Raw genomic sequence first — 24,689 nt, 5'->3', positions numbered from 1 at the left:
AGGCTCCAGTGAACATTTCAGACTATGGTCCAGCCAGAGGAATAGAATTCCGACACGCATTCACCTCCTTGCGTGTGTGAATATATTAGATTAAGCATAAATGAAGTTGCCATTTTATAAGTCAAAATAGGTAAATATCAGCAATTTCCTATGGTTCAACTTACAAACCTCATCCAAATTTGAAAAAAAATTATTCTATTTTATCAATACTTTAAATTATATACATCATTTCTTTGCACCAGATGACTCATGCCATATGATTATTAATATTATGCATGGGGGACAAAGTTAAAAACAAAGAAATAGGGGCGCCTGGGTGGCACAGCGGTTAAGCGTCTGCCTTCAGCTCAGGGCGTGATCCCGGCGTGATGGGATCGAGCCCCACATCAGGCTCCTCCGCTATGAGCCTGCTTCTTCCTCTCCCACTCCCCCTGCTTGTGTTCCCTCTCTCGCTGGCTGTCTCTATCTCTGTCAAATAAATAAAATCTTTTTAAAAAATTTATTATTAATAAACAGAACTGTATTATACAGATACCCACAACAGCTTCCAAAGTGTAAGAAGTTGTCACCTATTTGTAGAGAAGAGTAATTGTCTTGGTATTGTGCATATAGTCAGTTATGATGAGGGAAGGGTATGTAGACACCAAGAAAGAGCATTCTCATTTCATGCTTGAAAGCATAGCATTATTGTCAGCACCCTCTTCCTCCCTATTATTTACGTATTCAAGAAAATATTTATTGTGTACTGACAATGTTCCAGTAGTGGTCTAGGGACCCAAGGGAGAACGAAGCCGTGCAAACATTTACAGTTTCAGTAGCTCCAGCTTTAGCAGAAGCATCCATCAGCATTGGAGAAGGTCCACACTTCCTGTCAGACAGCGTGAATTCTCTCTCTCCTGCCCCTAACTTAGGCCAAGCCAGTATCACCCGTTACCTGCGGGCTGGCAACACTTGCCAACTGTCCTCTCCACCTCCACTCTGGCTCCCCTACTACTTACAACGGCAGCCTAGGGGGGAGGGCATCTCTTGAAAATGCAAATCTTTTCATGTCTCACACTTCTCTGCTCAGAACCAGTAGATTCTCAATGTTCTAAGGATGAAATCGCAAAACCTTAAGGACCAACAACGCCCTTCCCAATTATGGCCTCCTGGCCTCCTCCGTGGCAGTGCTATTCAAACCATGGTCCATCATCCATTAATGGGATAGAAGTCAATTAATGCTTTACCACCAGCATTTTAAATACAAGAGAGTTAAATATATCAGAATAAGCTCACATGAAGTCAGTTCTGTTTCATAAAACTCTTATTTCTCACACATGCACAAACACATAATCTGGGTTTCAATGTAAAATGCATGCTTATTCCAAGATGCAGTTTAAAATGTTTGAGTACCACTACTCCAGACCTTCGTCCCCAACTTCTCTCCTCCGTCCAGTCGCACTGGCCTCCCCAGAGTCCTTCAAGCCAGCCAAGCTCCTCTTCACCCTTCAGGTGTCTGCTTAAAAGGCACTTGCTAAAAGAATCCTTCCCCGACCTTAAATTTAAATTATATCCTATCATAGCATCCTATACTGTATTTCTCTCCACAGCAATATTATACTTCCTGAGTGATTATTTTATCAATATCTGTCTCTCTGACTGGACTACAAGCTCCCAGAGAGTAGGAACCATGTCTATTCTGTTCCTTCCAGCACCCAGCACAGCACCTGACACCCAGTACATTCTTAATATTTAGTGAATGATAGAGAAGTCTAACTTCCTCCCAATGATTCCATTTGATGAGATACAGACGGTCAATTTCATAAGGCACTGTTTCTGGTGCTCTTTTACTTCTCCTACAGAAAGTGCGTGTATACGTATGGCCATACACACGTCACGTATTGCTTCTGTAAGTACATTGAGCCTTATGCCTACGAGTATAGACCTCTACGCACATATCAGTCCATGCTGTTTTGAGAACTACCTAAGAGCAGTTTTATTCCTCATGTGTTTAAAGTGAAGTTCTGAACTAGAAATCTGCTTCTATACAAAGAAAATCCACTTGGAGCTTTAAGAGAAAAAGGGTCAAGCTGACCTCCAGTGGTAAGATCAGGGAATGGCTTCTAAAATAATTGTAAAATACCCAGGTTATCTGTCACAAACCCATGTATCTATGGGATACACCTTTCTTTATGTGTATTATGTGTATTTGCAACAAATAGGGGTCATACCGTCCAAAATACTAGAAAAAATATGCAGAAATGTGTTACAGAGACACAGCAGCTTCTAGAAACAGTAAAAACTTCCACTCATTTATGGCAATCAGAAACTCTGAGACTTGATAATTCTCTTAGTTGAGAACTAAGATCTGAAATTTTCAAATTCCATTAAAAGTAGATAATATTTTTTTAAAAAGCAGATGCTAACACTCATATAGTCTTTCCCTTCATTAGTCTCTGGGTAACCCTAGGTACTTATTTTAAGCTGTCTGCTGTTATTTGACCTTTATGGAATAAATTCTATTTTTCTAACTATATAGTAAGTCCTCTGAGTAAAGAATTTATGTGAAGGTTAAATAAAATAATCCAAAGGATGTGCTAAGCATAGTGTCTGGCATGTATTAATACAGTAATACAGTAAATGTTAGCTGCTATTGTCATAATTTTTAAATGATGTTTTATCTCTAGCACATCTCTTATGTTTGACAGGCACTCAACTGGTATTTGATTATAAAAAGCAGAATTACATATATGAAATTATATTTTAGCAAGTGCCTATTTTTATAACAAAAACAATTTTGAAATGCAGCATCTTACTTAGGTCCCCCCGAAATCTATGCTATAACTCTTGGGGTGATTTTACATATTCAGATGTTTCTTTCACAAAATCACAGCAGCATCAGTATTTCCATTAAGAGGAGGTAATGGAAATGACAGCATCACACTTTTACGACAAAATTATTAAAAGCAATGCTCTTCGGAACATTAGGCCTAACACTTACTACAGAATGTAGATACAGGGTTTATATTGTAAGAACTTTACCACCAAAAAATAAACTTCAACAGGCAGTGACTTAAACTAAGCACGCTGGTCATCAGGAGAAATATAGTAGCTATCATTTATTGGCCAACTACTACATGCCATCTTACTTCCAGTCCCGTACCTGACTACCTACTGCAGGACTTACACGCAACAGCAACATGCACATCAGCCAAGTTACAGCATCATCACAACCTCTGTCTTATGAGAAACTGAAGCTCAGAAAGGTTTAAGGAATTTGTTCAAGACAACACATGTAGTATGCAGTGAAGTGAGGGTTCAAACTCAAGGAAGATTGCACATCTGGGTTTTTATCCAGCTGTCCTGCCTGGAGTTAAGTTGCATTTCATCCAACAAATGGTTAGTTGACTTCCCCATACAGATTCTTTTTCTGCAGGTTCTGCTCCTAAGGCCCACCACTCTTAAGGACTGATATTCTACCCAAGGACAGATCAAAGGCAAGGGTCAGACCAGAAACAAGGTCATCTCATGAATACTCTCTGGCAAAGACTTTCAAGGTGTAAGAATTTTGAAAGGTAGTTCAGGTGAAGGTTGGGAGTGCACCTCATAGAACCAGTGTATTAACCCATCTAAGACCTCATATATAAAGACTGGCACATAGTAAATACTCAATAAATACCAGCTATTATTATTGTTCTTCCTCTACTAGGACACAGAGCAAGCTAGAATAACTTGGAGTGAAATGGTCAGAATATACACATGCATATAAGTGCACACACAAAAACATGCAATAAATTCACAGTATGAATTCCAAAGCCTACATGAGACTGGACTTGTTAGAAGAGGCAACAGGTACCATGTATCACGCATGAGCACATCCTACAAATAGGTGACAGCATAGGGAACAGCCACATCATTCCATATGCTTAAGGGATCAGTAAAGCTGGGTTTTGGAAGCTGTATTGGGGAAGATAAGGTTTGTGAAGAGCTAAGGAAACCCTGATACAGAAATCAATGAAGTAACTAGCTGGCAGGATGCCTAGGAGTTTTGCCCCAGTATTTTCTGATTTTGTGGTCTTGATGAATTGATTTAAGACTCAGGTTTCACCCTTCAGAGTGTAGGAATAGAGGGTACATTTCTCAATCTCATAAAAGCCATCTATGAAAAGCCTACGGCAAATATTATTCTCAATGGGAAAAAGCTGGAAGCCTTCCCCTTAAGATCTGGAACACGACAAGGATGCCCACTCTCGCCATTATTATTCAACATAGTACCAGAAGTCCTTGCAACAGCAATCAGACAACAAAAAGGGATCAAAGGTATCCAAATCGGCAAAGAAGTCAAAATGTCTCTCTTCGCAGATGACATGATACTCTATATGGAAAACCCAAAAGAAGCCACTCCCAAACTATTAGAAGTTATAGAGCAATTCAGTAATGTGGCGGGATACAAAATCAATGCTCAGAAATCAGTTGCATTTCTATACACGAATAATGAGACTGAAGAAAGAGAAATTAGGGAATCCATCCCATTTACAATAGCACCAAAAACCATATGTTACTTTGGAATTAACTTAACCAGAGATGTAAAGGATCTATATTCTAGAAACTATAAATCACTCTTGAAAGACATTGAGGAAGACACAAAAAGATGGAAAAATATTCCATGCTCATGGATCGGAAGAATTAACATAGTTAAAATGTCCATGCTACCCAGAGCAATCTACACTTTCAATGCTATCCCGATCAAAATACCGAGGACATTTTTCAAAGAACTGGAACAAATAGTCCTTAAATTTGTATGGAAACAGAAAAGGCCCCGAATCTCCAAGGAACTGTTGAAAAGGAAAAACAAAGCTGAGGGCATCCCAATGCCGGATTTCGAGCTGTACTACAAAGCTGTGATCACAAAGACAGCATGGTACTGGCACAAAAACAGACACATAGACCAATGGAACAGAATAGAGAACCCAGAAATGGACCCTTGGCTCTTTGGGCAACTAATCTTTGATAAAGCAGGAAAAAACATCCGATGGAAAAAAGACAGTCTCTTCAATAAATGGTGCTGGGAAAATTGGACAGCTACATGCAAAAGAATGAAACTTGACCACTCTCTCACACCATACACAAAAATAAACTCCAAATGGATGAAAGACCTCGATGTGAGACAGGAATCCATCAAAATCCTAGAGGAGAACATAGGCAGCAACCTCTACGACATTGGCCAAAGCAACCTTTTTCATGACACATCTCCAAAGGCAAGAGAAACAAAAGATAAAATGAACTTGTGGGACTTCATCAAGATAAAAAGCTTCTGCACAGCCAAGGAAACAGTCAAAAAAAACTAAGAGGCAGCCCACAGAATGGGAGAATATATTTGCAAATGACACTGCAGATAAAAGACTGGTATCCAAGATCTACAAAGAACTTCTCAAACTCAATACACGAGAAACAAATAAACAAATAAAAAAATGGGCAGAAGATATGAACAGACACTTTTCCAATGAAGACATACAAATTGCTAACAGACACATGAAAAAATTTTCAAAATCATTAGCCATCAGGGGGCGCCTGGGTGGCACAGCGGTTAAGCGTCTGCCTTCGGCTCAGGGCGTGATCCTGGCGTTCTGGGATCGAGCCCCACATCAGGCTCCTCCGCTAGGAGCCTGCTTCTTCCTCTCCCACTCCCCCTGCTTGTGTTCCCTCTCTCGCTGGCTGTCTCTATCTCTGTCGAATAAATAAATAAAATCTTTAAAAAAAATCATTAGCCATCAGGGAAATTCAAATCAAAACCACACTGAGATACCACCTTAAGCCAGTTAGAATGGTGAAAATAGACAAGGCAAGAAACAACAATTGTTGGAGAGGATGTGGAGAAAGGGGATCCCTCCTACATTGTTGGTGGGAATGCAAGTTGGTACAGCCACTCTAGAAAACAGTGTGGAGGTCCCTTAAAAAGTTAAAAATTGAGCTATCCTATGACCCAGCCATTGCACTACTGGGTATTTAACCCAAAGATACAAACGTAGTGAAGAGAAGGGCCATATGCACCCCAATGTTCATAGCAGCATTGTCCACAATAGCTAAATTGTGGAAGGAGCCAAGATGCCCTTCAACAGATGACTGGATTAAGAAGATGTGGTCGATATATACAATGGAATATTACTTAGCTATCAGAAAGAACGATTTCTCAACATTTGCTGCAACATGGACGGCATTGGAGGAGATAATGCTAAGTGAAATAAGTCAAGCAGAGAAAGAACTATCATATGATTTCTCTCATCTATGGAACATAAGAACTAGGAAGATCGGTAGCAGAAGAAAGGGATAAAGAAAGGGGGGTAATCAGAAGGGGGAATGAAGCATGAGAGACTATGGACTATGAGAAACAAACTGAGGGCCTCAGAGGGGAGGGGGGTGGGGGAATGGGATAGACTGGTGATGGGTAGTAAGGAGGGCATGTATTGCATGGTGCACTGGGTGTTATAAGCAACTAATGAATCATCGAACTTTACATCGGAAACCGGGGATGTACTGTATGGTGACTAACATAATATAAAAAAAAAAAATTTAAAAAAAAAGACTCAGGTTTCAAATCTCTATGATGAATATAAACAATTAGCAAGAGTACGGTGAGAAATATAGTCTCTTCTTCAAACTGGGCTCAGAACAGCTATGAGCAATGAAGTTGAAGAGGGTAATCTTCTACCTGCTCCTTTCTTCTATACTTTGGTGGGAAGAACAGCAGAACAGCTTGTGACTTCTGAAACCAGTGAGATAGGAGGGCTCTTCTATCTCTTTCCCAACGCCACAAAAATGTCCCCCTGGTGTTTTTTTGAATATATGAAGAGCCTGTATGGGATAAGAATAAGGGGTGATCTGCAGAAGTCGCTGCCACAGGATGAGGGGAAGAAGGAAAATGAAAATTAGGAAAACCATTCTACTAGAGAAAATGAATCAAATCAGTTGACAAGTTGACAGCGGAGAGGAGCAGACTTGGAAATCAGACACACCTAGTTAGTAAATCTTGCCATCACAGTAACCAGCGGTGAAAACTCAGGACAGGACCTTACTTCTTCTGACTCTCAACTGCTTAGAAATTATGTATATGAAGCCTGGCATAAAGTTAGTACTTCATATTCAATAACTGATGGTAACCATCGCCAATCAAGTCAGAAAGCAAAGGGTACTCATCAATTAAACTCTACAATCAAACAAAATTTCTTCCCATCCCTTCCTAAAATGTCCTAGAAGATACCCAATATTTTGCACTACAAGCTTATTTTTTGCTTGCCTTCCAACACTGCTGCCCTCTCTATTCCATCAATAGCCCTTTCAGGAAAAGGCAGGAGGCCGGAAGAAAGGGGATGAGGAAGGAAGGGAAAAGGAAAGGAGAAGAAATATAGAAGTCCCCAAAGATCTAATAGCTCAAGAGACTTTTTCTTGGTATTCAAGAGACCATGGAGAAAGAGGATGAGGACATTCTTACTCAGCTCTCTATGCCCCCCACCAGGGTCATCAACTGATGTCTGCAGAGTCAGGCAATCAATGTAAACAAGTAAAGGAGTCCAGATTTTTAGGAGGAAGGGAAGATGACTGCAAAGCAGGAAGACCCTAGGCTCTCTTCCTCCCAGGAATGCAACTAGATAACTATCAAATCATCCTAACTACCCAAGAAATCAACATGAAGACTGTCAAACTCCCCAGCTAAAGGTAGAGAAGAGGCCACGCATCAAAGAAAGCACGAAGTGCAGAGACATGGCTTGAGAGAGAAAAAGACCATGGTCACTGCCGTGGGGAGGGAGCCGAGGTCATGGAGAAGGGCAAGAGACAGATTAGCAGAGAGGGGAGCAAACAGAGAAGACAATTCCCCATAGCAACTGGGTTGGAAAGAGAAAGGGCCCAAATTTCATGAGTTCTCAAAACCAGGAGGACTTAAAGACTGGAATTTTAAAGGTCAGCATGGTTGGCTCTGGGAGAACCAGAGGCATTGGGGCTGCTCTTGGAGAAAATAACCCGCAGACATACAGCATGGGAAGAGTGATCTGAAGAGTGCCTGGGCACACAGTGGGGAGGTTAACTGCTATCTTGGAGTATGTCTCAGAGAGACAGAATTCACAGAAAGACCCCTCCAGGAATAAAGGAACTGGCAGATGTCATTTCCTTCCCCCATTCCTTAGCATAAGCACAGGGCCACCTCTGGGAACCAGTGCAGCCCCAACACTTGCTACCTAACTTGCTTACACCAAGCCCCATTCCCCGCACTCTGGTGAAACTGTCCCTCCCAGTCATGATTGCCTCAGTCCCAGCAAGAGGGGTCCCATACCCCAGGAGACAGGCCCAATCCCTGCTTTTACAGTGTCTCCCAGTATGGAAGTTTTACAGAGCCTTGATTCTGGCAGCAGGGGCGACAGGTCTCATTTCACAAACAGACCAGAGCACACCTGGTTAAAATATGTGACATTCAGATCAGGGACCAAACAGTGCCCACGACAGGCAAAGAGAGCCTCTGCAGATGACTGGCCTGAAGGATAGAGCAGCCAGGACACAACAGCAGAGCACACATTGGAGACACTCCCGGAAGTGCCAGGCCCTGGGGAACAGGGGACACTACATGGCAGGACCTCTTCTTCATAAGGCTATTACCCTCAAGAACAGGAGACATAGCTGACTTTCCTGACACACAGAAACAGGCACAGAGACTTAGATAAAATGAGAAGACAGAGAAATTTATCCCAAATGAAAGAACAGGACAAGGCCAGAGCCAGAGATCTAAGCAAAACAGCTATAAGTAATATGCCTAATGGAGTATTTAAAGTAATGATCATTAGGATACTCACTGAACTTGAGAAAAGAGCAGAAGACATGTGTGAGACCCTTAAGGCAGAGATAAGGAATAACATAGCAGAGAAAAAGGGCTCAATAAATGACATGAGAAACATGCTTGATGGAATGAACGGCAGGCTGAAAGAAGCAGAGGAACGAATTAATGACCCAGAAGAAAGAATGAGGGAAAGTAACCAAGTTGAACAAAAGAAAGAAAAAGAATTATGCCTAGTGAGAACAGACTTAGGGAACTCAGTGGCTCCATCAAGCATAATAACGTTCGCATTTTAGCAGTCCCAGAAAGAGAGAGAGAAAAGAGGGAAGAAAACTTATTTGAAGAAATAATAGCTGAAAACTTCCCTACTCTGGGGAAGGAAAAAACATCCAGATCCAGAAAACACAGAAAACCCCCAACAAAATCAAGAAAAGCAGATCCAGACCAAGACATATTGTAATTAAATTGGCAAAATATAGTGATAGAAAAAAAAATTTAAAAAGCATTAAGACCAAAGAAGACAGTAACGTGCAAGGGAAACCCCATAAGGCAAGCAGGAGATTTTTTTTAGCAGAAATTTTACAAATCAGAAGGGAGTGGCATGATATATTCAAAGTGCTGATTGTGAAAAATCTGTAGCCAAGAATACTCTATCTAACACTAAGAATAGAAAGAGAGTTAAAGAGCTTCCTAGACAAACAAGAACAAAAGGAGTTCATGACCACTAAACCAGCCCTGCAAGAAATATTAAAGGGGACTCTCTGAGTGGAAGAGACCAAAAATGACAGTATGAGGTAAGAAACACAAAAGCAATAACAATGAATATTTCTTTTTCTTTTCTTTTTTTTAAGATTTTTTATTTATGGGACACCTGGGTGGTTCAGTCAGTTAAGTGTCTGCCTTTGGCTCAGGTCATGATCCCGCAGTCTTGGAATTGAGTCCTGCATTGGCCTCCCTGCTCAGTGGGGAGCCTGCTTCTCCCTCTGCCTGCTGCTCCCCGTGCTCATACACTCTCTCTCTTTCTCAAATAAATAAAATCTTTTAAAAGATTTATTTATTTATTTATTTGAGAGAGAGAGAAAGAGCACAAGCAGGGAGGAATGGTATAGGGAGAGGGAGAAGCAGGCTCCCCGCTGAGCAAGGAGCCCGACGTGGGGCTCGATCCCAGGACCCTGGTATCGTGACCTGAACCAAAGGCAGACACTTAACTGACTGAGCTACCCAGGTGCCCCTGGATAAAACAGACTTTAAAACAAAGACTGTAACAAGAGACAAAGAAGGGCACAATGTAATCATATGGGGGACAATCCAATACTAACAACTGTTAATATTTATGCACCCGACATAGGAGCACCCAAATATATAAAACAGTTAATAACAAACATAAAGCAAATAATCAATAATAATACAATAATAATAGGGGACTTTATAGCCCCACTTACATCAATGGACAGATCATCTAAACAGAAAATCAACAAGAAAACAACGGCTTTGAATGACACACTGGACTAGATGGATTTAATAGATGTATTCAGAATATTCCATTCTATGGGGCGCCTGGGTGACGCAGTCATTAGGCGTCTGCCTTCGGCTCAGGGCGTGATCCCAGTGTTCTGGGATCGAGCCCCACATCAGGCTTCTCCGCTGGGAGCCTGCTTCTTCCTCTCCCACTCCCCCTGTTTGTGTTCCCTCTCTCACTGCTGGCTGTCTCTATCTCTGTCGAATAAATAAATAAAAAATCTTAAAAAAAAGAATATTCCATTCTAAAACATCAGAATACACACTCTTTACAAGTGTACATGGAATATTCTCCAGAATAGAACGCATATTAGGCCACAAAACAGGACTCAACAAAGTTAAGAAGATCAAAGTCACATCATGCATCTTTTCTGACCACAATGCTGTGAAACTAGAAGACAACCACAAGAAAAAAATCTGCACAGAGGGTCACAAAGGTTAAATAACATGCTGCTAAACTATGAATGACTCAACCAGGAAATAAAAGAAGAAATCAAAAAGCACATGAAAACAAATGAAAATGAAAACACAATGGTCTAAAACCTCTGAGATGCAGCAAAAGCAGTTCAAAGGGGGAAGTTTATAGCAATACAAGCCTACCTCAAGAAACAAGAAAAATCTCAAACAATCTAATCTTACACCTAAAGGAGCTGAAAAAAGAACAACAAGCAAAAGCTAAAGCCAGTGAAAGGAAGGAAATAATAAAGATTAGCACAGATAAATGATATAGTGACTGAAAAAACAATAGAACAGATCAATGAAACCAGAGGCTGGCTCTTTGGGGGAAAAAAAATCAATAAAATTGATAAACTTCTAGCCAGACTTATAAAGAAAAAAGAGAAAGGACTCAAATGAATAAAATCACATATGAGAGAGGAAAAATAACTACCAACACCACAGAAATACAAACAATTATGAGACTATTACAAAAAACTATACTCCAACAAATTGGACAACCTAGAAGAAATGGATAAATTCCTGGAAACATATAACCTCCCAAAACTGAACCAGGAAGAAACAGAAAATTTGAACAGACCAATAACTAGCAAAGACATTGAATCAGTAATCAAAAAATTCCCAACAAACAAGAGCCCAGGACCAGATGTGGCTTTGCAGGTGAAATCTACCAAGCACTTAAAGAAGAGTTAATACCTATTCTTCTCAAACTATTACAAAAATAGAAAAGGAAGGAAAACTTCCAAATTCATCTTATGAGCCAGAAGTACCCTGATACCAAAACCAGATGAAGACACCACTAAAAACGAGAACGACTGGCCAATATCCCTGATGAACACAGATGCGCTATCTGTGGGCTTCCAGGGAGCTAGAGCCTGCGGGGCATCTCAGCCCCGTAAGCCAGCACATCTACTAAGCACCTACCATTGTATTCTATACCCACAATGAAACAACGAATTAAATATTTCTCAACATTTTAAATTTTGTCTTCTTTTTTGACATCTCAGTAATGAATTACACTAATATCAGCACTTAGGGGAATACCATGAGGGTTTAGTGAAATCCTCATATTTCCTAATTGTGAAGGTTTTGTTTATCTCTCTACAAATGACTTTCTTTCCCTCACAGTATTCTCAAGGAACTAATAGATTTAAATGTACTGTGTTGATAACAAAGAACGTAACAAACGGAAATGGCTCAGGATTTATGTATCTTTATAAGTTTAGCTGTATCAGCTCCAGTGTAGTCTGTAATCACTGTCGTGTCGACAGCATGTGTAAACTATTAGAAATGGACCTGTGGGGTGGGCTGGAGAGAGAAAAGGAAGTCTAGAAGTTTCATTTAACGGAGGCCAACATACCATTTGGTTCTCTTGGGGACAACAAGGTACAATGTAAGTCAATTTCTAGTTTGGCCTCTGCCCCTGGATCATTTCACAGTGGGAGTTACCATATTGGAAATGTGACTACATTGCACAATGAGCAGGGGCCTGCCAGAGGCCATCACTCAGTCAAGTTTCCCCTCAGTTATGGGCTAGGCACGTGATGAATGGGGTAAATGAGAAAGGTTCCCGTAAAGGAAATGTCACTGTTGGCTAGTTCTTTCTTCTGCCCTACAACACGAAGAACATTAGTTAAAAAGAGATAAAACAATCTGTCATTTCCATGGCACCTACTTCCAAACTGCTTAAAATGCTGGTCAAAGACAACATTCTTAAATCATCCAGAGCTCCTCAAAAGCCAGACAGAGGCATCCATTTCCCCCCACTCGCCCTGACTTTCAAAATTGCAGAAGCAGAGAGCCAAAGAAGCCCTAGCCATCCCATGCTTGTGCTCCCCTCCTGTCATAAAGAAGAGCTGGCCCTCCTGTAGAAGTTAACATTTATCATTCCAGGAGCTGCAGCCTTCACTGAGTCAGGCATCTGAAAAAGCACTAGGAACCTAGTGTGCAGAGTATCACTGACACACGAACACACTGCCCCACAGAGACAAGCAGGGTGGACAAGAGAGCCCATGTTAGAGAGGGGAGCCTCCAAAAGAAACTAAAAGAACAGAAGGGCATGTGTAAATAATGGGGATTTAGAGATTCTGAGTTAGATAACCCCAAGTCTGAGAGGACAACGTGATGGATAAACGAACTTTTTTTTTTCAAGTATGGTGAGGCCAATAATAAAATTTAAAGGCAATGTTAGAGATTACAGGCCCAGTCCCTCATTTTGGATATTAGGAAACAGAGCTGAAAGCACTCACACTGTTCATCGCCCCAAACCTAAGACCACAATCTAGACCTTCTGATTCAGGATCCAACATTCTTTCCAGTAATGCTGCACCAGTTAACGTAAAGGGTATCGGTTTCAAAGTCAGACAGGGCTAGGTGGATTCAACTTCAGGTTCTCCCACTGACTAGTCCCAGACTTCTGACCATGTCACAGTCTCTGGGAACCTCATGTTTTATCATCTGTAAAATGGTGACAAATCTATTACTTAGCTTATATTTCTACAGTTATGCTTTATAATACTAATGTTAAATACCCAGAACAAAGGTCAGCACATAGTTGGGATTTGATTAAATTTAGGTACTATTGTTCAATCATAGGTGGTTATGTAAGAAATGTTTGTGCATCATTCTATGTGGCCAAGCACTTCACTAGGTACTTTCAAAGACAGAGAGGGAAAAAAAAATCATTGCTCTCTCCAAGGTGCCTACAATCAGCATATTCATAAACAGGACTTTGACAGTATGATAAGAGGAACGAAACCGGAAGAAGAACTTAACTTGAACTTAAGGAAGTCGATTATACATTGAGATCAGATTATATGAATCAACGTAGAACAGTATTCAAAAAAAACCTTGATCCTAGGAATCTCAGAGCATTCCTTATTTGTACCATGGGAGAATTAGCTTTATCACGTGCTTTAAAAGGGCAGGTCTGAAATACATTTCTACCCTATAGTCACAAACTTAGGCAATGGCAAGCCCCAGCAAAAATTTCTCAGATAACTGAAAACCCGTAAAGGTAAGGTGCTGTCTTTTCAAACATGAAGTCAGTCACACCAAACTATCCAAAAATGAAAAATGAACCAGATGATGCCAAGTGTCACAAAGTGATCATAAACCCTCAAAGTAGAGTTTGCTAAATGAAGCGCACACTTGGACAGAATTTGCTGTGGTTACATTATAAGCGACATAAAATAGTGAAGTCATAAAAAATGTTGATCTCCTACTACTCTCCTCCGGGAGATCTGAGTCAGCCCAATGCTCTCAGTTTATGTAGAAGGTGTCTACACAGATGCTAGGAATGGATTTCATTCAAAGCATCAATAAATCTCTACTGTTGACTCTAAGGGGAGTACGCATGTGAGCTGCTACACATTTTGAAAAGCCGGTCCTAGGACTAAGCTCTGGGGCCGTTCTATACTGCAGCACTCCATCCGTACTGACTGCAGAGCATGCCTCAGGTTACAAACTTGAGACTCCCCCCACTTACGAGCCTTGGGGCTCTGGACTAGAAAGGTCAACTTCAAATCACTTTAGGTGGTAAGGTTTCCATTTGCCTGGTGGGGGTACTGAAGAATTAAGTGACTTCTTTACAAATCTATACCCAAAACAATAGACAGCTGGGGTGCCTGGGTGATGCAGTTGGTTGAGCAACCAATTCTTGGTTTTGGCTCAAGTCCTGATCTCAGTGTTATTGGGGTTGAGCCCCATGTCGGGCTCCATGCTGAGCATGGAGTCTGCCTGAGATTCTCTCTCCCTCTCCCTCTGCCTCTGGCTCTCCTGTTCAGGCTCGCCCTCATTCTCTCTCAAATAAATAAATAAATCTTAAAAAAAAAAAAAAAAAGAGGCAGCTGATTTTAGGTTCTGTTTATGAAATCATGCCACTTCTTTAAAGTCTGTGAAAACAAACTAAAAAAACTAATGGTGATACATGTCAATTCCTGTATATAGTGACAGAATGAATCACTTGTCCTGTGTATGTTAAGCATGAAATCCTTTTTATCCTAGAAGGGCACGCTGAAGAAGTCCTGAAACACACCTGACTTCTCTAGGACATGCAGGTGGAGAAAGGAAATCTAACGGACGAGAGCTGCTGATCGAAATCACATATAAGGAAATGAACATCAAAGTAACAGCTCTGTCACCCATTGTCCTCTACTAGTCCTGTGACAACAGAGGTGGCTGTTTCTTTGTGGAATAATGAGTGGAGATGGTGCTCAGTGAGCACACTCAAGCACGGCCAGGCTGGGTCACCGTCTGTTTTATGAACTGCATCTGTTCTGACTGGTTGGTATTGCTGCCAGTCTAGTTTTCTTCAACTCCCAGAGAATGGGGGTTAATTAAAGCAGAAAGGGGCCAGGTAGCGGAAATGGCCCAGAGTGGGGACAGTGGCAAACTGGAGAACACATATCCCAGTTGAAGTAGATACCTACTCACTCAATCCCAGCTGGTTGAAGTCAGACAGGAAAATAAGCCCACTGTTGCCAGATTTTCTAATTTTTTTTTAGGAACAGCTAGAAACTCCCCCATTTTTTAAAAATATGAATTCCTAATTCAATCTTTAAAATGCTGTGTTTGCCCAAAAACATTTCGCTAGCTTGGATCAGGGATAAGAGCTACCAGTTTCCTATTGAAGGTTCTCAGGCTGTGATTGCTGGAAATAGTTCCAAACTACAGGTAAGTGTATAGATGGGATACACCGCCTGCATCCTGATGGCAGTAGTGTGTCATGGCCACAGGGTTTCAGCAATTTTGTATGAATCATAAATACAGTGCAAAAAGAACTTAAGTTCACTAAAAGCTTCCAAAGAACGGATAATTCTTTCACAAAGAAAACTTAAGATACAATTAGGAACATTTTTTTGCCTTTACTATTGTCAATCATATCTTGATTTTATTTTAACTGGGGATCACGGTCGCAATATACTTTTCCCCCTTCCATTTACTCTTCTCTTTTCCTTCTCCAACCTCTCCTTAGTTCGAGATATAAGATCATAGGACTTTTGTGGAGAGGACACAAGATAACATACGTAACATACTTAGAACAACGCAAGCACAGAGTAAGAACTCGGAAACAGTAAGAGCCTGCTGTTACTGTGGATATTATTTAGCTATCAAAGCCCTCACGGGGCTGGTCTAAAACCTGGGGAAGCCAATGTTAACTTACAACTGAGCTCTTAACACAAAACTTCTGCTCACAGAATCACTTCTGTGCCTACCCTCTTTAGCAATCTGTTTCTTAAATTAGTCCCTATTTCACTTCCTCTGAGACAGCTAAGAATCTTTTGCACGCCAGAACAAAGAAGAAGAGAGGTCTCTGTAGAGCATTTTGCAACAAAAGAGCTAAAGGCCTCCACCTCTCTTTTCCCCTCTAGGAGACAGAGATACTTTTCCATTTTTTGTTTATTTGTTTGTTTCTTTGAGAAATGGACTCATTCCCCTTTCCAAATTGCTGAAAACAAGCTGAATTTATACGCCACCTGATCTATTTAATAATCTTTTTTGCTATCTGTAATGGCAATAATCCTATAATCCAATACAGTGTCTCAATTATTTTAAAAAGCACATTATCACTTATTGGAAAGAAGAATATTTGATCCACAAATTCATTAAATTAGCAAGTGATGAGTTAGCACTGAAAAAACACCAAGTTTTATTTTAATTTTGCTATTGTCCTTTAAGGTATGGGTCAACCCAGCCATCAGTAAACTAGAATCAGTGTCTGATTCAATATTTAGTTATTTGAAATTAAAACTCTACAACTTCCTGTCACAGGCACTGCAAGCAAAGACCAAACATTAAGGGAACGACAATTAGATAGTGGGAGGAAGTAAATAAGCCCTTAGTCTTTCTGGGATCAAGTCAGCAATTTCCAAGCATTCCTTGGGGATAGAGAATGGATGGCTCAGTACAACTCTGGCTCCTACTAGGGCCACTTCCCTAAGTGCCTTGATCTGTATGACATCGTATTGTGGGGATGTCCCAAGATGGATGGATACAAATGAATGAATGGGAGTAAGCCAAACGAAATAGTTTACAGTGTGCATAGGAAAAATAGGTTTTTAAAGACTTCTTACAAAGAATAAAAATCTAAATGCTCTATCTTGTTTCCTGCTTTTCAAATAAAACCAATATTTTCTCCAAGGTTATCGTTTTCCCAGTCAAATGCACTTGCATTTCTTAAAAATAGGAATTGAATTATATTAAAAATGGAGCTCAGGTCTTCCCTCCCCAGGATAAATGCAGTGCCCACTGGCAGGTATCAGCCGCAGATGCTAAGTAACTATGGCAACAAAGGGGGAATATTTACTTCGGCACAGGAGAAAACGAAGTAGCAGTCTCATATAACCGGTTTGGTAGAATCAAAGAGATATACCTGTAGGTTTTCAATTTCTTCTTTGTGTTCCCTCTTCAAGTGTAAAATAGCAGCTTGGTATTCTGCAAGATCACAAAAGAAGCCAATTACAAAGAAGCACAAAATTATGCACAAAATTCAAGTGAGCATCTCCAAGGTGTCGGAGTCCCTCCTACAAGTAAACTAAATCAATAAATGCCGAGGTTTGACATTGACCTGACAAGAGATGTTGAAAATTGGGACAAGACCGGACAAGTAGCTCAGGATAGAAGGGAAATTTCCTTCCATTTGGCAAACACTGAATTATGAGAGGCCCCAGATTAAGCAGATAGGATAGGGTTAAAAAAAAAAAAAAAGCATGATGAGTGTTCCAGATAAAGACTGGGTCAGGTGTTTGTCTTTAAGGAGGAGTTGGAAACTCAGGCAGCACTGAGAACAAATACAGACGTGTTAAGAGCAGACACACAGGAAATAAAACTTTGTATATATATATATATTATATGTAATATATATATAATAAAGATCAGAGAACTTTATTTTTAACTGCTTAAAAAAAAAATCTCCATTTGAATGCAAGGCTAAGCAAGCACCCAGGGCCGATTTTAATCTTGAGATCACTTGAGAAAGTCAAGACCATTTGTCATTTGGATGAGATAATCTAGGGTGAGTTGAGGTTGAAAGGAGGACAAAAATAAATTTCTGATCCAATTTTAGCCTGGGTCTAATAATGTTTATTCCAACAAAAAGTCCCAAGAGTACACAAGAACTCCAGCCAACGACGAAAACGACCAGCCCGCTGGCTAAGCATGAAGCAGCTCAGACAACTCTACTTCCAGCAGGACAACTAAGTATGTGGGCTTTACAGAACTACACAGACTGGAGGACCACAAAGCAAAATGCTATGGGAAAACATTTTTGTGGGATAAGTTGTTTTCTTAACAATGTGTTTGGGATTGTGAGTGTGAGTACTAAAGAAGGAGATGCCATTTAAAAAATATATGAAAGGATAGACTATTGCTTCAAGCGGATTTCAGAAATCAGGCACGAAAACTCAGGAGTCAATTCAGAAATGGATGAGGGAAAGCTTTGGTAAAGCTGCAACAGGGCAGGAGTGGTGCTGTCATTATAAGTGGTCACACTGTTGTTCTTATGGGGAATGTCACACTAAGCTGTGAACCTGTCAGCAAGTCCCGTGCATTGTACATCCAAACCATACCTTGAATCAAACCACTGCTCACCATCCCCATACTCACCGGCCTCCACTATGGTCCAAACCACCACACTCTTCTCCTGGACCTCTACAATAACCTAGAAAGGTCACCGGCTTTGACTCTTACCACCACCCCCATACCCATTCTTCTCACAGCAGTTTGAATAATCTAGTAAAGGCATGAACCAGATTATGTCTCATCCCGGGCTTTCCAATGCACTTAGAGTGAAATCCCAACTTGTTCCTGCAGCCCATAACAGCCTTCACAACCTGGCTTCTACATACCTCTCCCTGTCTTTGCCTTGTTCACTACAGACTAGGCACTCTGGCTTTCTTGCTATTCCTTGAACTTGTCAAGTTATTTTCTACCTTAAAATCTTTACTGATATTGGAGACAATGATATAAATTGTATTTGTTGAGCATTTACTATATATCAGGCATTATTTAAGTACTCCATATATATTGACTCCTTTTTCCTCCCACAATAACCCTATCATGTAGGTACATTATCCTCATTAATGATGAAGAAGTCGGTGCATTAAGAAGTTAAGCAGCTTTCTTAAGAAATTGCAGAGCTGGAAAACATACATAATTCAAGAGTGAATGTATAAACAAATTGTGGTATATCTATAGGATGGAATACTACTCGGAAATACTCAGAAATTACTACTGATACATACATCAACATAAATCAATCTCAAAGACATTGAGCAGAGTGAAAAAGTCTCAGAAATCTAATTATTGTTTAATTCCATTTATATGACATTCTGGAAAAGATAAAAACCATAGGGATAAAAACAGATCAGAGCAGCAGTGGCCGGAGGTTGTGGGGGGGTTAGATTTGACTACAAGGGGGTAGCACACAAAGGAATTTTGGGGGTGATGTAACCTTTCTCTATCCTGATTACTGTGGAGGTTACATGAATTTGCATATGAGTTAAAACTCATGGAACTATGCACCAAAAAGAAAGTCAATTTTATAGTACGTTAATTTTTTTAAAATCTACATCAAATATTTTACTTTTAAATGTTTTCCGTAAGAGACTCAGCCTAACTCAAGAACACCTGTTACTACTATTTCTAGTCATTATTTTCCTAAGGGTACTAGAGGATGCAGTAAGGTAAGAAAAAAGAAAACATGGGTGCACACACACCTTTATATATAAAAATAAAGGAAAAAATTAAGCTATTATTCACTATGAGCATGTATGTAGAAAAATCCAAAAGACTGCCTGCAGATAACATATTGGAATATATGAGTTCAGTAAAGGTGCTGGATACAAAATCAGTATACAAAGATTCTGATACCAGCAACAGTTTCAAAAAGAAAACTTAACATTCACAGTACCCCTAAAAACACAAAGTACTTAGAAAAACCTCATAACTTTTTTTTAAAAGATTTTTTAATTTATTTATTTATTTGACACAGAGAGAGACAGCCAGCGAGAGAGGGAACACAAGCAGGGGGAGTGGGAGAGGAAGAAGCAGGCTCCCAGAGGAGGAACAAGATGTGGGGCTCGATCCCAGAACGCCAGGATCACGCCCTGAGCTGAAGGCAGATGCTTAACGACTGCGCCATCCAGATGCCCCAAAACCTCATAAATGTTTAAGACCTCATGAGAAAACAGAAACATTACGTTGAAATGTATTACCAAGAAAGAGACAGAGAGTAAGCCATGTTTGTGATAAGACTTAATACTGAGGAGATGTTAATTTTCCCAAGTTGATGTATTGATTCAGTGCAATCCTGTTAAACATTTCTAAGGGTTTGGGGTTTTTTTTTGAATAAGGAGTTCATTCTAAAATGTATATTGAAGCACAGATGTGCAAAAAGCCAATAAGAGCCAAGAAACTTGAAAATATAAAGACAACTTGCCTTACCATTTAATAAGAATTATTTTTAATGATCACAACATAAATAAAACAGCATAGTGCTGAAAGAGGGAAAACAGATAATAGAATAAAAGGCCCAGAAAGACACGGTGAATTCATGGTCAATTTATAGGACAGAAGTATCATGGGAGATCTTTGTTTATACTAAGAATGGTTTTTCTAATAATTATTGATGGGGAAATGTGGATATGCATATGGAAAAACGAAAACCGGATCGCAACTTTATACCAAATAATAACTTATTTTAAGTGTATTAAAAGCTAAATTGTAAAGAGCAAAACTACAAATGTTTAATAAGACAGCATAATATTTTTATAATTTCAGATTAAGAAAAAACTCAAAAAGATTTAAAAAGCATTACATATAAAGCAAAGAAAACCAAAAAATTCGACTACATTAAAATAAAGAACTTCTTTTCAACAAAATATGCCATAAAAAGAGGGAAAAGACAAGGCCGCAGATTGTGAAAATATACTCAAATAATCAAAGATCATGTGTGTGCGCACAGGTGCGTGTATTTCCTATAAAACTACAGAAAATGAAAAATGGGTAAAAAAAATGTTAATAGGCACTCTAAAAAGACAACATACAAGTAACAATTATATTCAAAGGTGCTCATTCTCATTAGTAATCAGGAATATTGAAAGTGTGACAAAACTGAGTGCTGGTGAAGGTGTGGAACACTGGAATGCTCACATAATTATGGCAGGAGTGCAAACTGGCACAATCACTATGAAAAGTGTTTGCATTTTCTGGTAAAAGTTGAAGCTACTCATACCTCCCTACCCAGCAGTCCTTATCCTGGCTACACATAAAGGAAAACAATGATAAAAGGAAAGCAAATAGTAACAAAAGTGAGGATAATGGTGGGATCCAGGAGGAGACAAATTGCATTGGGTCATGATTGAGCAAGGTGGCATCATATGAGTGTTCAATGAAAAATTATTCTTTAACTTCTATGTGTGTTATGTCATTCTCTTTATTTATACCTGACATTGAAATGTAAGGAAAAAAAGAATAATCAAAAATCAATTCCAGGGGCGCCTGGGTGGCCTACTTGGTTAAACATCTCCCTTTGGCTCAGGTCATGATCCCAGGGTCCTGGGATCGAGCCCCACATTGGGCTCCCTGCTCAGCTGGGAGCCTGCTTCTCCCTCTCCCTCGCCTGCTGCTCCCCCTGCTTGTGTTCTCTCCCTCTCTCTCTGACAAATAAATAAAATCTTAATAAAAAAAAAATATCAGGGGCGCCTGGGTGGCACAGCGGTTAAGCATCTGCCTTCGGCTCAGGGCGTGATCCCAGCGTTATGGGATCGAGCCCCACATCAGGCTCCTCTGCTATGAGCCTGCTTCTTCCTCTCCCACTCCCCCTGCTTGTGTTCCCTCTCTCGCCGGCTGTCTCTCTCTCTGTCAAATAAATAAATAAAATCTTTAAAAAAAAAAAATATCAATACAGGCCTTTACAAAGCAGGCAAATTGTAGCTAACCCAACCTTCTTACAAAACTGATACTCCTTGGAAATAACATCTACATTCTAAATAGAAATTACACGTAGAATAAATTTTGAAATGATTCATTTTGTGTAAACTGTACCTGTAAGGGTGTGACAGATAGAGTTATGACTAATTTACAGATTGATGAAGGAGACCATTGCAAAGCTAACACCCAGCACATCATGATTCATCTCTTCTTCAAATAGTTTTGCCCATGGTCCCAGTGTAACAAAGGACACACCCCCACAACTGAGAAGGATGACAAGATGGAATCTGCGGGCAACATGTAGAAGGGAGAAGAGTTCGTGCCTTCCCTGGTGGAACGCTCATGCCATGGTTCACAGAGAATGCTAAGAGAATATAAAGGTTACAGAATAGTGACTCTAAGCTAGGTTGGTGGTTTCCAAATAGGTCTTGTTAGTGGCAGTCCCCTCCCTTCATGTTTTCTAAGTTTGCAAATGCAAGAGGAGAGCCCCTGTCTCTTGAAGGTGCGAGTGGTGAGGCAGAGGTCTCAACACTAAGGATGTTTTCGTTTGTTAAAAAAAGAATTTCACCCTGGTATTCAGTAGCTTTGGCAATAATGCATGAAAGGGAGAAATCAAGATTTTGAGTATCAGGGCGTGAAAAGGGCAGACCACTTTGAAGCTACATTAGCCCCAAAGGAAATTAACAAAGAAATTCAATTAATCTAGCCCCCAGAAAAGAAACTTCGAGAATACCTTTTAAGAAAATAACATATTGGGGCGCCTGGGTGGCACAGCGGTTAAGCGTCTGCCTTTGGCTCAGGCTGTGATCCCGGCGTTGTGGGATCGAGCCCCACATCAGGCTCCTCCGCTATGAGCCTGCTTCTTCCTCTCCCACTCCCCCTGCCTGTGTTCCCTCTCTCGCTGGCTGCCTCTATCTCTGTCGAATAAATAAATAAATAAAAAATCTTAAAAAAAAAAAAAAAGAAAATAACATATTATATGAAAAGACAGAAATAGGAAAAGTATACTGACCAGCAGGATTCAACATTTTGGGGAAAAATATGTAAGGACTTCCCTTCCTCAAAATAAAACTCTTTCTAGTCAAGTACTTAATCTAATTGGTACATATCCCTTTTGTAGCATAACTTTTTTTTTTTTTAATCAGCTCACAACAAAAGGGCGTTTCTGCCAGGTATCATTAGAGCCTGTGTCTTCCCATTCACCAAGAGCAAAGCTGAAGGTGGTCTTACTAACATGGGGAGCCATGTAGTAACCGGAGCTACAGTTCGCACTGAGTTTCTCCTAATTATATACGGATACAGGTAACACTGAGTGCTCTTTCTCAGGAACTGTTCTCAGCACCCTACGAAGATTAATATTTGCCATCCTCACATCAACTTACAAGGTGGATTCTGCGTCATCCCAACATCCACTTTACAGATAAGGAAACCAAGGTACACAGGTTGAACAACTTGCCCCAAAACACATGCTAGTAAGTGCCAACAAATTCACTCAGGCCCAAAGAACCTGTGATTTTTACCCTGTAGGGTTTGTTGTTCGCTACTGCTGTTCTTATGGTTGAGTAAGCTACAGGTATAATCCACACTCAAAGTTCCTAAGCACTTCAAGGTTGCTGGCTTCACCCAATCACTCGAACCATTAGTAAACTCAGTAAATCCTTTCCATAACTCTTTAAAAGGGGTCTGGGGTATTATTAATCCCAGGGGGGTTCCATGAGCCTGGGGTTAACATGAACAGTGTGAGTTACAATGGCTGGTCCCATCAAGTTATGTGACTATGATTCATCTATTTTCTCGATGGGGACTTCCAGAACTACAGTCACCAGTTTGTGGTCGTGTCTGGTTTTCATTTATACTCTCTCACACATATCCAAGTCCCTCCCTTCCCCTACACACACACACACACACACTCACACACTCACCCCACTGGCAGAAATGGATTATGCACACAGATGGGGAATTAGAGAATTCCTATTTCCCTAATGGATGAGAACCATGGCTCTCCTCCTGCTCACAGATTCTAATTTGCACTGCCTTTGCCTTTACTCATTGCCTCACGTTGCTACACACAGGTTTAAGCACATACCTTCAATCTTAAAGGCCAAGGGTGCTTCCTCTGAATTATACTTGGAGAATATTCAGTCCGTGTGCCCAAAGTTTTGCACACACACCAGTATGGTCCGTTCTTTCTTTCTTTCTTTCTTTCTTTCTTTCTTTCTTTCTTTCTTTCTTTCTTTCTTTCTTTCTTTCTTTCTTTTTGTAACAGACAGCTGAACTTTAACAGTTGAATATTTATTTTAATGTATGTTAGGGGGAAAAATCAAACTAGCACATAAAACCCATGACCTCATGAATATTACTGTTATAAGATAACTGTTGATTGAAGTTTAGTCCCTGGAACTAAAGATCACCTGGAACTTCTTAGAAATGCTAATTCTCAGACCCACCCTAGACTTAATAAGAAACTTGGACGCTTTAATAAGGCTCCCAAGTGATTATGATGCGTTCTAAAGTTTGAGAACCAGTGCTTTTGAAGTTAAGGTTACTTTTATTCATGCAAAAAGCCCCACACAACCCAAAAAAGTTAAAAAGTTTTAAAATAGTAAGAATGTATAAATATATGCTCCAAATCATGGGGCTGGTACATAAGAGATGTCATTTGGGAAAACATAGTAATTACTGACAAATGAATATACATTCAAACAAAGTTATCCATGAACAAATGCAGAAACTTTCTCCAACTACCTCGAATATTAATGAAAATGGTGCTGGTCATAGAAGGCAAAATAACAGACAATTCACTTCAATGCCTAAGAATAAAATCAAATTTGAGCTCTCCTATTTATTTATTTATTTTTTAAAGATTTATTTTATTTCTTTGAGAAAGAGAGAGCATGAACAAGTGGCAGGAGGGGCAGAGGGAGAGGAAGAATCTCAAGCAGACTTCAAACTGAGCGCAGAGTCCAACATGGGGCTCGATCTT

At 40.1% G+C, this 24,689-nt stretch overlaps 1 protein-coding gene across 3 annotated transcripts in view; it reads right to left on the bottom strand.

Annotated features, from left to right (window-relative positions):
• FMN1 (formin 1) overlaps positions 1 to 24,689 on the bottom strand; it is a 339,089-nt gene that overhangs the window by 227,686 nt on the left and 86,714 nt on the right. For all 3 annotated transcript variants that reach the window (XM_057306184.1, XM_057306185.1, XM_026480077.4), the window contains one exon: positions 17,148 to 17,209. In XM_057306184.1, the coding sequence (XP_057162167.1) occupies positions 17,148 to 17,209 (62 nt within the window). The remainder of the gene's footprint in view (positions 1 to 17,147; positions 17,210 to 24,689) is intronic.

The sequence above is a fragment of the Ursus arctos genome, unplaced genomic scaffold, assembly GCF_023065955.2.
Source record: "Ursus arctos isolate Adak ecotype North America unplaced genomic scaffold, UrsArc2.0 scaffold_36, whole genome shotgun sequence".
Lineage (NCBI taxonomy): Eukaryota > Metazoa > Chordata > Mammalia > Carnivora > Ursidae > Ursus > Ursus arctos.
This window is presented reverse-complemented; position numbering and strand designations above follow the sequence as displayed.